Source organism: Entelurus aequoreus, linkage group LG22 (genome assembly GCF_033978785.1).
Source record: "Entelurus aequoreus isolate RoL-2023_Sb linkage group LG22, RoL_Eaeq_v1.1, whole genome shotgun sequence".
Classification (NCBI taxonomy): domain Eukaryota; kingdom Metazoa; phylum Chordata; class Actinopteri; order Syngnathiformes; family Syngnathidae; genus Entelurus; species Entelurus aequoreus.
The window spans coordinates 9,024,538-9,037,037 of record NC_084752.1 but is presented as its reverse complement, the minus strand read 5'-3'; the positions used below and the strand labels follow the sequence as shown (position 1 = coordinate 9,037,037).

At 34.6% G+C, this 12,500-nt stretch overlaps 1 protein-coding gene across 4 annotated transcripts in view; it reads left to right on the top strand.

Moving 5' to 3' along the window:
* LOC133639217 (mineralocorticoid receptor-like) overlaps window positions 1-12,500 on the top strand; it is a 261,889-nt gene that overhangs the window by 189,770 nt on the left and 59,619 nt on the right. For all 4 annotated transcript variants that reach the window (XM_062032371.1, XM_062032374.1, XM_062032373.1 and 1 more), the window contains one exon: window positions 10,496-10,623. In XM_062032371.1, coding sequence (XP_061888355.1) covers window positions 10,496-10,623 — 128 coding nt within the window. The remainder of the gene's footprint in view (window positions 1-10,495; window positions 10,624-12,500) is intronic.

Here is a 12,500-nt window from a genome sequence, read left to right as displayed (position 1 = left end):
AATATTGACAATATGGCTGAAAACTGTATCACTATATAAGTGATTAATATCAGTCAATATCGATAATTGTAAATATTGACAATATGGCTGAAAACTGTATCACTATATAAGTGATTAATTTCAGTCAATATCGATAATTGTAAATATTGACAATATGGCTGAAAACTGTATCACTATATCAGTGATTAATATCAGTCAATATCGATAATTGTAAATATTGACAATATGGCTGAAATCTGTATCACTAATAAGTGATTAATATCAGTCAATATCGATAATTATAAATATTGACAATATGGCTGAAACCTGTATCGCTTTATAAGTGATCAATATCGGTCAATATCGATAATTGTAAATATTGACAATATGGCTGAAAACTGTATCACTATATAAGTGATTAATATCAGTCAATATTGATTATTGTAAATATTGACAATATGGCTGAAAACTGTATCACAGTATAAGTGATTAATATCGGTCAATATCGATAATTGTAAATATTGACAATATGGCTGAAAACTGTATCACTATATAAGTGATTAATATCGGTCAATATCGATAATTATAAATATTGACAATATGGCTGAAAACTGTATCACTATATAAGTGATTAATTTCAGTCAATATCGATAATTGTAAATATTGACAATATGGCTGAAAACTGTATCACTATATAAGTGATTAATGTCGGTCAATATCAATAATTATAAATGTTGTTTATGATGTATAAAATGTTAACATTTTTATAAACATGTGTATATATATATACACTGTATATATATATACAGTGTATATATATATATATATATACATACATACATACATACATATATATACATACATATATATATATATATATAGGGCCAACAAATACTAAAAATGTAAGATACTACTATTAGTACATAAATAAATGCACAATTACCAGAAAAATTGGCAAAAATAAATCCCTGCTTATGTACTTTTATGTAGATTCTCAACCATTTTTTTGTGAGCGTACTCCTTCTTATAAAACTGTTGTAGTACACAAACCACTTTTTGCTCTCAACTGTGTATGTGCAGAGTGTGGAGCAGAGCTGGGCAAATATTTTGCCTCGGGGGGCCACATTGAGAGAAAACATGTGTCAGGGGGGCCAATGTGTATGTGTGTATAAATGATATATACACATTTAGCTGTAAAAATCCTGCTGTACAGTATGTGTGTTTGGCTCCCTTTTTTCCAGGGACACTAATACCAAAAGTCACAATGTTCGATAGAGTTCTAAAAAAGTTATGACAGACCAATACAAAAAAAACGGAATGGAATTTTACAGTTTTTTACTGAATGGGACACCCAAAATGTACATGAAAATAAAGAAAGTGGGTTTTAGAATATTATTAACAATAAAACACTGAATATTAACAACATATGAACATCACTCCTCTTTTACGTGGGATTTACAATATTAACTATGAACAATAAAACACTGAATATTAACAACATATGAACATCGCTCCTCTTTTACGTGGGATTTACAATATTAACTATGAACAATAAAACACTGAATATTAACAACATATGAACATCGCTCCTCTTTTACGTGGGATTTACAATATTAACTATGAACAATTGTTTATTGTTTATTGAATGGATCCCCATTAACTGACGCCAAGGCGACTGCTAGTCTTCCTGGGGTCCATATAGGGGCATACAAAATAAAAAATACAAAAAATACATACATTACCAAACATTATACAAAAAAAAAATACAACATAAGATAAAAAAGCTAGTTCAACCCAGTTTTAAAAATTCACGTCATGTGGGCAGCTGCAATAATAAAACAGTGAATATTAACAACACATGAACATCGCTCCTCTTTCACGTGGGATTTACAATATCAACTATGAACGATAAAACACTCAATATTAACAACATATGAACATCACTCCTCTTTTACGTGGGATTTACAATATTAACTATGAACGATAAAACACTCAATATTAACAACATATGAACATCACTCCTCTTTTACGTGGGATTTACAATATTAACTATTAACGATAAAACACTGAACATTAACAACAGATGAACATCGCTCCTCTTTTACGTGGGATTTACAATATTAACTATGAACAATAAAACACTGAATATTAACAACATATGAACATCGCTCCTCTTTTACGTGGGATTTACAATATTAACTATGAACAATAAAACACTGAATATTAACAACATATGAACATCGCTCCTCTTTTACGTGGGATTTACAATATTAACTATTAACGATAAAACACTGAATATTAACAACAGATGAACATCGCTCCTCTTTTACGCGGGATTTACAATATTAACTATGAACAATAAAACACTGAATATAAACAATATATGAATGTCGCTCCTCTTTTATGTGGGATTTAAAATATTAGCTATCAACAATAAAACACTGAATATAAACAATATATGAACGTCGCTCCTCTTTTACGTGGGATTTACAATATTAACTATTAACAATAAAACACTGAATAGTCACAACATATGAACATCACTCCTCTTTCACGTGGGATTTACAATATCAACTATGAACGATAAAACACTGAATATTAACAACATATGAACATCGCTCCTCTTTTACGTGGGATTTACAATATTAACTATGAACAATAAAACACTGAATATTAACAACATATGAACATCGCTCATCTTTTACGTGGGATTTACAATATTAACTATGAACAATAAAACACTGAATATTAACAACATATGAACATCGCTCCTCTTTTACGTGGGATTTACAATATTAACTATTAACAATAAAACACTGAATATAAACAATATATGAACGTCGCTCTTCTTTTATGTGGGATTTAAAATATTAGCTATCAACAATAAAACACTAAATATAAACAATATATGAACGTCGCTCCTCTTTTACGTGGGATTTACAATATTAACTATTAACAATAAAACACTGAATAGTCACAACATATGAACATCACTCCTCTTTTACGTGGGATTTACAATATTAACTATGAACGATAAAACACTGAATATTAACAACATATGAACATCGCTCCTCTTTTACGTGGGATTTACAATATCAACTATGAACGATAAAACACTGAATATTAACAACATATGAACATCGCTCCTCTTTTACATGGGATTTACAATATCATAATGGCAATCACACTTTTGATGTTAAAGGTCTAAAAAAATGATGTAGAACGTCCGGCGGGCCGGATTAAAAATCTTAATGGGCCACGGGCCCTATTTGGCCCAGGTCTGGTGTAGAGTATGCTCATTATAGCGTTGAGCAATCTAATTTTGGCCTCTTGCACAGTGCTGTACATTCTATACGGTGCTTTAACACAATGATACTACTGGGATACTACTCTCTCTCTTCATATGCGGTAACTCCAGGCGGCCAAATTGGACCCAAACATCTTGGCAGTAACACATTTGTGTCACACCGTCAACTTGTTGCCTTCTATTATTGTAGTCTGGAAGTTTCCGAGTCTCACTGCAGCGCCAGCTCGCTGGGAGGAGGCGGGCGTTGTGTGCTCACGCTGGCCCGGGGAAATAACCAGCGAGTGCACAGCAGTTAGTGAGTGTGTTGTCTTTAGGAGATGAAAGGATCTGGAACACAACGAAGGGCCTGCATGGTGGGGCTCGTTGTTGTGGGAAGGAAGACTATCAAATAAGAACCATCTTAATCTGCACTGGACACACCTTACGTTCTTCTCAGCCCCATTCTACAGCTGTCCTCAAAATGTTACATCGTTTTCCCACCTAATTTTCACATAGAGCTCCAAACTTGATTTTTAAGATGTGTAGCGAAGCCTTTGTCATGAATCTAAGGCTACGTTCAGGCTGCAGTGTAGGGTTGTCTCCATACCAATATTTTGCTACCAGTACTAAAATGTATTTCCATACTTTTCTAAATCAAGGGGACCACAAAAAAATGTCATTATTGGCTTTATTTTAACAAAAAATCTTAGGGTACATTAAACATATGTTTATTATTGCAATTTAGTCCTTAAATAAAACAGTGAACATACGAGACAACTTGTCTTTTAGTAGTAAGTAAACAAACAAAGGCTCCTAATTAGTCTGCTGACGTACGCAGTAACATATTGTGTCATTTATCTAACTATTATTTTGTCGACATTTTAAAGGACAAGCTGTAAAAATGGATTATTAATCTACTTGTTCATTTACTGTTAATATCTGCTTACTTTCTGTTTCAACATGTTCTATCTACACTTCTGTTCAAATGTAATAATCACTTATTCTTCTGTTGTTTGATACTTTACATTAGTTTTGGATGATACCACACATTTAGGTATGGATCTGATACCAAGTAGTTACAGGATCATACATTGGTCGTATTCAAAGTCCTCATGTGTCCAGGGACGTATTTCCTGAGTTTATAAACATAATATGAATTTAAAAGAAAAATGATTTTGTGAGGACAAAAAATATAGATGTAGCTTTTGTAAAACCATGTAAATAACAACATTATAAAGATACTTACGTTTTCTAGTTACCGTATTTTTCGGACTATGAGGCCCACTTAAAATCCTTTCATTTTCTCAAAACTCGACATTGCGCCTTATAATCTGGTGCGCCTAATGAATAATTCTGGTTGTGCTTACTTACCTGGAAGCAATTTTATTTGGTACACGGTGTAATGGAAAGTGTGACCAGTAGATGACAGTCACACATAAGAGATACATGTAGACTGCAATATGACGCCAGTAAACAACACCAAAACTTTAAATGTTCCATTGAAAATATAGAACATTACACGTGGCGCTCAAAAATATGTCAAAATGTTTTAGTTACGACTTCATGGATTGTATTGTGCTTCAACATAGGAGTATTATTATGGTGTGTGTATAAGGACTGCAAAATGGCACCTATTAGCAGACATATTATCTGGAGTTTTGTTTCACAATATTATGCAAAAGCAGCGCCCCCCGCGACCCCGAAGGGAATAAGCGGTAGCAAATGGATGGATGGATGGAACTTTTCTTACATTCTGGTACCTGCTGATCTGTATTTGGGATCTGCATAAGTCCTGAAACTATGCTAGCGTCCGCAGTTGTAGTCCGTGACGACGCTGTAGTCATAAGCTTCTTCTTTTCCTCTATCTTCTTGTTATGTGACATTCATCCTCCGCTGTTGCCATTTCTAATATAAAGTAGTGTAAAGTTCTTACTTATATCTGTCAGTAAACTCACCCTTAAAGCACTAAAACATACCGGTGTAGTGAGTTTACATTATTCACCCAAGGAACTTTAGTTATTAGAGAGCTCCGGTCGGACGGTTTTTCACGGGACACATTTCGGGCGTTGTTGTTGCACTAGTGAGCCACGGATGAGGAGATGCTGCTCTGTTATTGATTGAAGTAAAGTCTGAATGTCATTAAAACAGTTAGCGCCATCTTTTGACACTTCTTCCACTCCCGTCCTTGCACGCTACACCGCTACAACAAAGATGACGGGGAGAAGACGCTGTCGAAGTGGAGGCACATAAATAAGACCCGCCCACAAAACGGCGCATCCTGAAGAGACTGTCAGAAAGTGACTTGAAGATGATGTGTAAAACATCATCTATGCAACATTTTGACCAAAGAACCACCATCACATGTTATGTAGACCACAAGGAAGTCTTTTACATTTAGAAAAAAATCATAATAATAATGACTCCTTTAATGCGCCTTATAATCCGGTGCACCTTTTGTATGAAAAAAGACCTGACTAGACCTGCTCACCGACATCAGCCTTTTAATCCGGTGCGCCCTGTGGTCCAGAAAATATGGTATATTTATTTAGATTTTTTTTTAAATAAATTTAGATTTTTTTTAGAAAGATTTTTTTCTAACAGATGTTTTCACTTTATCCTGCCTCCATCTCTTCTCTCGTCTGCGATCAACTTGAGAGCGAGCTGCACAAGCTGCCTAGTCGGGTAGCGGCTAGGAGCTCGTGTTTAGTTTAGGCCTTTTATTTTTTTATTTAATTTAGAATATTAACTATTAATAAAACACTGAATATTAACAACATATGAACATCGCTCCTCTTTTACGTGGGTCTTACAATATTAACTATGAACAATAAAACACTGAATATTAACAACATATGAACATCACTCCTCTTTTACGTGGGATTTACAATATTAACTATGAACAATAAAACACTGAATATTAACAACATATGAACATCGCTCCTCTTTTACGTGGGATTTACAATATTAACTATGAACAATAAAACACTGAATATTAACAACATATGAACATCGCTCCTCTTTTACGTGGGATTTACAATAGTAACTATTAACAATAAAACACTGAATATTAACAACATAGGAACATCACTCTTTTACGTGGGATTTACAATATTAACTATTAGCAATAAAACACTGAATATTAACAACATAGGAACATCACTCTTTTACGTGGGATTTACAATAGTAACTATTAACAATAAAACACTGAATATTAACAACATATGAACATCGCTCCTCTTTTACGTGGGATTTACAATATTAACTATGAACAATAAAACACTGAAAATTAACAACATATAAACATCGCTCCTCTTTTACGTGGGATTTACAATATTAACTATGAACAATAAAACACTGAATATTAACAACATATGAACATTGCTCCTCTTTTACGTGGGATTTACAATATTAACTATTAACAATAAAACACTGACTATTAACAACATATGAAATCACTCCTCTTTTACGTGGGATTTACAATATTAACTATTAGCAAAAAAAAACCTGAATATTAACAACATATGAACGTCGCTCCTCTTTTACGTGGGTCTTACAATATTAACTATGAACAATAAAACACTGAATATTAACAACATATGAACATCACTCCTCTTTTACGTGGGATTTACAATATTAACTATGCACAATAAAACACTGAATACTAACAGCATATGAACATCGCTCCTCTTTTACGTGGGATTTACAATATTAACTATGCACAATAAAACACTGAATATTAACAACATATGAACATCGCTCCTCTTTTACGTGGGATTTACAATATTAACTATTAAACACTGAATATTAACAACATATGAACATCGCTCCTCTTTTACGTGGGACTTACAATATTAACTATGAACAATAAAACACTGAATATTAACAACATATGAACATCGCTCCTCTTTTATGTGGGATTTACAATATTAACTATGAACAATAAAACACTGAATATTAACAACATATGAACATCGCTCCTCTTTTATGTGGGATTTACAATATTAACTATTAGCAATAAAACACTGAATATTAACAACATAGGAACATCACTCTTTTACGTGGGATTTACAATATTAACTATGAACAATAAAACACTGAATATTAACAACATATGAACATCGCTCCTCTTATGTGGGATTTACAATATTAACTATTAGCAATAAAACACTGAATATTAACAACATAGGAACATCACTCTTTTACGTGGGATTTACAATATTAACTATTAGCAATAAAACACTGAATATTAACAACCTAGGAACATCACTCTTTTACGTGGGATTTACAATAGTAACTATGAACAATAAAACACTGAATATTAACAACATATGAACATCGCTCCTCTTTTACGTGGGATTTACAATATTAACTATGAACAATAAAACACCGAATATTAACAACATATGAACTCATATGATTTTCTTTTTGTAATAAATTTTTATTTTTTTAGAAATATATTATTCCAACAGATCCCGCCTCCGTCTCTTCTCTCGTCTGCGACCAACTTGAGAGCGAGCTGCACAAGCTGCCTGGTCGGGTAGCGGCGAGGAGCTCGTGTTTAGTTTAGGCCTTTTTTTTTATTTTTTTATTTTTGCTGCACAGTCCCTCCAGCCTGGCCTGTCAGCCATGCTCTTATGTGGCACAGTGAGTGACCTATATACTCCTCTGGGGGGAGGGAAAGTCACCTTGTTGTGGTGGACCTACCAGAGGCTGTCTGCTGTTAATGTGAGGCGGGACGCACGTGTGGTTTTTTTGGTCTTTTGACTCGCCTTGCAGCGATGGAGCGCGATAAGGCCCACGTTTAGTGTATACCTGTTGGGGGGGGGGGGGGGGGGGGGCTATAGATCTGCACACACACACACTCGGCCGTAGCTGAAAAGAACCACCAGGCCCTGCGCCAGGGAGTCAGACAAACACCTCACCAGAGACTCCTCTAAGCGTCCTAACAAATTGAATGTGTGTGTAGATGGACGAGAGGGAATTAGATCAGCGCTCCTGATTGCATCTGAGTGTGCCGCCGCCGCCTGCCTTCCCGAAGAGAGCGAGAGAGAGAGAGCGCTTGGCAGCTGCTTTGATGAGGGATGGAAGGAGAATGTTAACCAGACAATCACCTTGCATATCATTGATTTAGATGGCAGAGAGCTAATTAGCACAGAAAGGAAAGCTCGGGGAAGCTGAGGCCACTTTGGATGTTTTGGTACAAGGTGTTCTCTCCCGTCTACATGTTCTAAACAAATATGCATCCGTTCAGGGTCAAGAGGTAGACCCCGGCACGCGTTGGACTGGTGGCTGGTCAGTTACAGAGCATATAAGCAGGGGCGCCCACACTTTTTCTGCAGGCCTTCCATTTATTGGTACGTCTAATTTTTTCAACCGGCGTGCCGTTCAGTCTTAGTAGTCCGTAGCGTACAGTTTGGTACCGGTACCAAAATATTGGTATCGAGACAACCCCTACTCGACACACAATTAGTACTAAATCGTGACGCCTTTGAGTTAAAGTTAAAGTACCAATTGACCCATCACCCTTGATCACCCCCCTGGGAGATGAGGGGAGGCGTGGGCAGCAGCGGTGGCCGCGCCCGGGAATCATTTTTTGGTGATTCAACCCCCAATTCCAACCCTTGATGCTGAGTGGCAAGCAGGGAGGTAATGGCTCCCATTTTTATAGTCTTTGGTATGACTCGGCCGGGGTTTGAACTCACGACCTACCGATCTCAGGGCTTCATTAAAGTGCGTTACGAATTCATTATTATTTATTTTATTATTATACCCCGTCCCGTCCCCCAAAAGAAAGAAACAGCAGGAAAACAAAGTAGTATTTGCAAATACATCAATTAAATAAAGAAAAAAGAGATAATACATTATTAATAATAATAATCAGAAATAAAATACAATTATATATATAAAATATATATATATAACATTTTTAAAAAAGAAATATATATATATATATATATATATATATATATATATATATATATATATATATATATATATATATATACTAGGGCTGCAACTAACAATTAATTTGGTAATCGATTAATCTTTCGATTATTACTTCGATTAATCGATTAATAATCGGATAAAAGAGACAAACTACATTTCTATCCTATCCAGTATTTTATTGAAAAAAAACGGCATACCGGCACCATACTTATTTTTATTATTGTTTCTCAGCTGTTTGTAAATGTTGCAGTTTATAAATAAAGGTTTATTAAAAAAATAAAAAAATATTGAAAAAATATATATATAAATAACTCTGCACATGCGCATAGCATAGATCCAACGAATTGATGACTAAATTAATCGGCAACTATTTTAATAATCGATTTTAATCGATTTAATCGATTAGTTGTTGCAGCCCTAATATATATATATATATATATATATATATATATATATATATATATATATATATATATATATATATATATATATATATATATATATATATATATATATATATATATAAAATAAAAATTTTCAAAAATAGATACATAAAAATAAAAAAATTATATATATGTATATATATATATATAGTAATCCTTTTTTCCTTTTTTTTTTCTTTTCTTTTTTTTTTAACAGTACAATCACTAATTTGAGAAATTAAAGTCCGGCTCATGGGGCGCGACATAATTGACCCAGTTTTCCCAGTATGAAGTAAATTTCTCCAATTTACAATGAATAAAAGCAGTTATCTTCTCCATTTTATATATGTCCATTGTGATTTCCATCCATAGCTTCAAAGTTGGGCTCTCCTGGGATATCCATGTCCTGGTAATGCTCTTTTTATAAGCCACCAGCAGAATATTCATCAAGTGTTTATCTTTCTTCAGCCAGTCCTGAGGTCCATGTCCCAAAAACAGAGTCTTACTTTGAAAGGGTATTTCACATTTGAAAATATCCTGTAGAGCTTGGTGTATCTCTTTCCATTAATCCTTTAACTGTAGGAGGGTTTCCATGCATTCTTTTTGTATTGTTTCAGTAAAATGTTGTAAAATATCTATATATATATATATATATATATATGTATTGTAAATGTAAAGTTTTTACTGTAAAATGGACAGCCTACTTAAAACTATTTATATCGTTAATAATGAAATCCGGGGGCAAATTCCTACATTATTCACTGTTACACTCTAATGGCAGCCATGACTGCCTTGTGGCCCTCAATGAAAACCCCTTCTTCGTGAGGGACCCGCCTCATGAGGTTCTGTCTTGTCCTTGCAGCTCGCCACTCCGGCAGCCCTCGTCGACGGCCAAGGTGTGTCTGGTGTGCGGCGACGAGGCATCGGGCTGCCACTACGGCGTGGTGACGTGCGGCAGCTGCAAGGTCTTCTTTAAAAGAGCCGTGGAAGGTAAGGACGCTCAACTCCAGATTGCACCTTTATTTTATTTTTTTTACCTTCAGACAACCGCCGTCCACTGCGGTGGACATTTGTTTCTGCTCTTTGTGAGAGTTATGAATTAAAAAAAACAAAAAAACATGTCCACTACACCGTGTTTTGTGGAAATTCCAACTTTGACCACGGCGTCACGGCGGGTCAGTAGAATGGCGCTTTCCATCATTTTCAGCAGACTGCACTGTCCCCCCTCTTCCTCTCACGAGAGATCCACCCAGGAATGAATACTTCTCTTCTGTACTTGTTAATTTTCTGTTAATATTTGCTTCTTTCCTTTACCAAGTGCTAGTGTTGTCCCGATACCGGTACCAAAATGTATTTAGATACTTTTTCTAAATAGAGGACCACATAAAATGTCATTATTGACTTTATTTCAACAAAAAATCTTAGGGTACATTAAACATATGTTTATTATTGCAGTTTAGTCCTTAAATAAAATAGTAAAAATACAAGACAACTTGTCTTTTAGTAGTAAGTAAACAAACAAAGACTCCTAATTAGTCTGCTGACATATGCAGTAACATATTGTGTCATTTATCTACCTATTATTTTGTCAACATTATGAGGGACAAACTGTAAAAATTGATTATTTATCTACTTGTTCATTGACTGTTAATATTTGCTTATTTTCTCTTTCAACATGTTCTATCTACACTTCTGTTAAAATGTAATAATCACTTATTCTTCTCTTCTTTGATACTTTACATTAGTTTTGAATGATACCACACATTTAGGTATCGATCCGATACCAAGTAGTTACAGGATCATACATTGGTCATAATTTAAGTTCTCATGTACTCCAGGGATGTATTGCCTGCAGTGTTTCCCACACATTCATTTATTTGTGGTGGCTCGTCCGCCACAAATTTTTTTTTTTTTTTTTTTGTCCTGTCCAGCTTCTCAGGCAAATCATATAGTTGATGTAGATGCCCGTATAGGCTGTTCAGATTTACTTTACAAAAGAGAAGTGTAGGATACTTCTCTTGTTGCCTTATTTGTATTTGACCACTACTGTTTTCTGTTTATTTGTTACTGACTGTGGCAGGACACCTCTGCCTCTGTTTCACTTTATGTTGCTGGTAAATAATATGGTTGTAGTAGTAGGCTAAAGTTAAATTATTTAGTATGCACTAATTAAAGGGGCAGAGCTTTAAGAGACATTTTAGCTTTCATATTTTATAAGGTATATTTTTTGTAAGAACCACAATTAATAAATATATTTCAGTGAATAGCTTATTGTTCAAATCTGTATATAAATATGTACATGAAGTGTTGTAATTATATTGTAAAATGGATGGATGGATGGACGTTTAAAACAAAACTGTTATTATTAATTAGTAAGTATACATTTTTTGAGCCTTTTTAGAGAAAATCATATCATTGTAGTAAGTTATGCAAATTAATCGATGATGTCATGGTGACCACGCCCATAGCCACGCCCCCACCGCCACAGGTATCTTGGCAGTTTATGGGAAACACTGTCCTGAGTTTATAAACATAATATGAATTTTAAAAAGAAAACGAGAAAATATTCTGTGATGCTAGGTGTAATCATAGTAGTATCGACTAGATGCACTCTTGTACTTGGCATCATTACAGTGGATGTCAGGTGTAGATCCACCCATGGCGTTTGTTTACAGTGTGATGCCGGTGAGCTATTGTATCCTCCTACGGTGTGTAGTGAAGCATGTTTAGCTATTCCTCGTCCTGCAGTGATAATGATACTTGTAAGAAACTCACTTTATTTGTCGCCATTGAGGCGAGGATTAGGGATTATTATGAACCTAACCATGTGATCGGCATTGAAAGGCACGTATCGGCAATTACATACT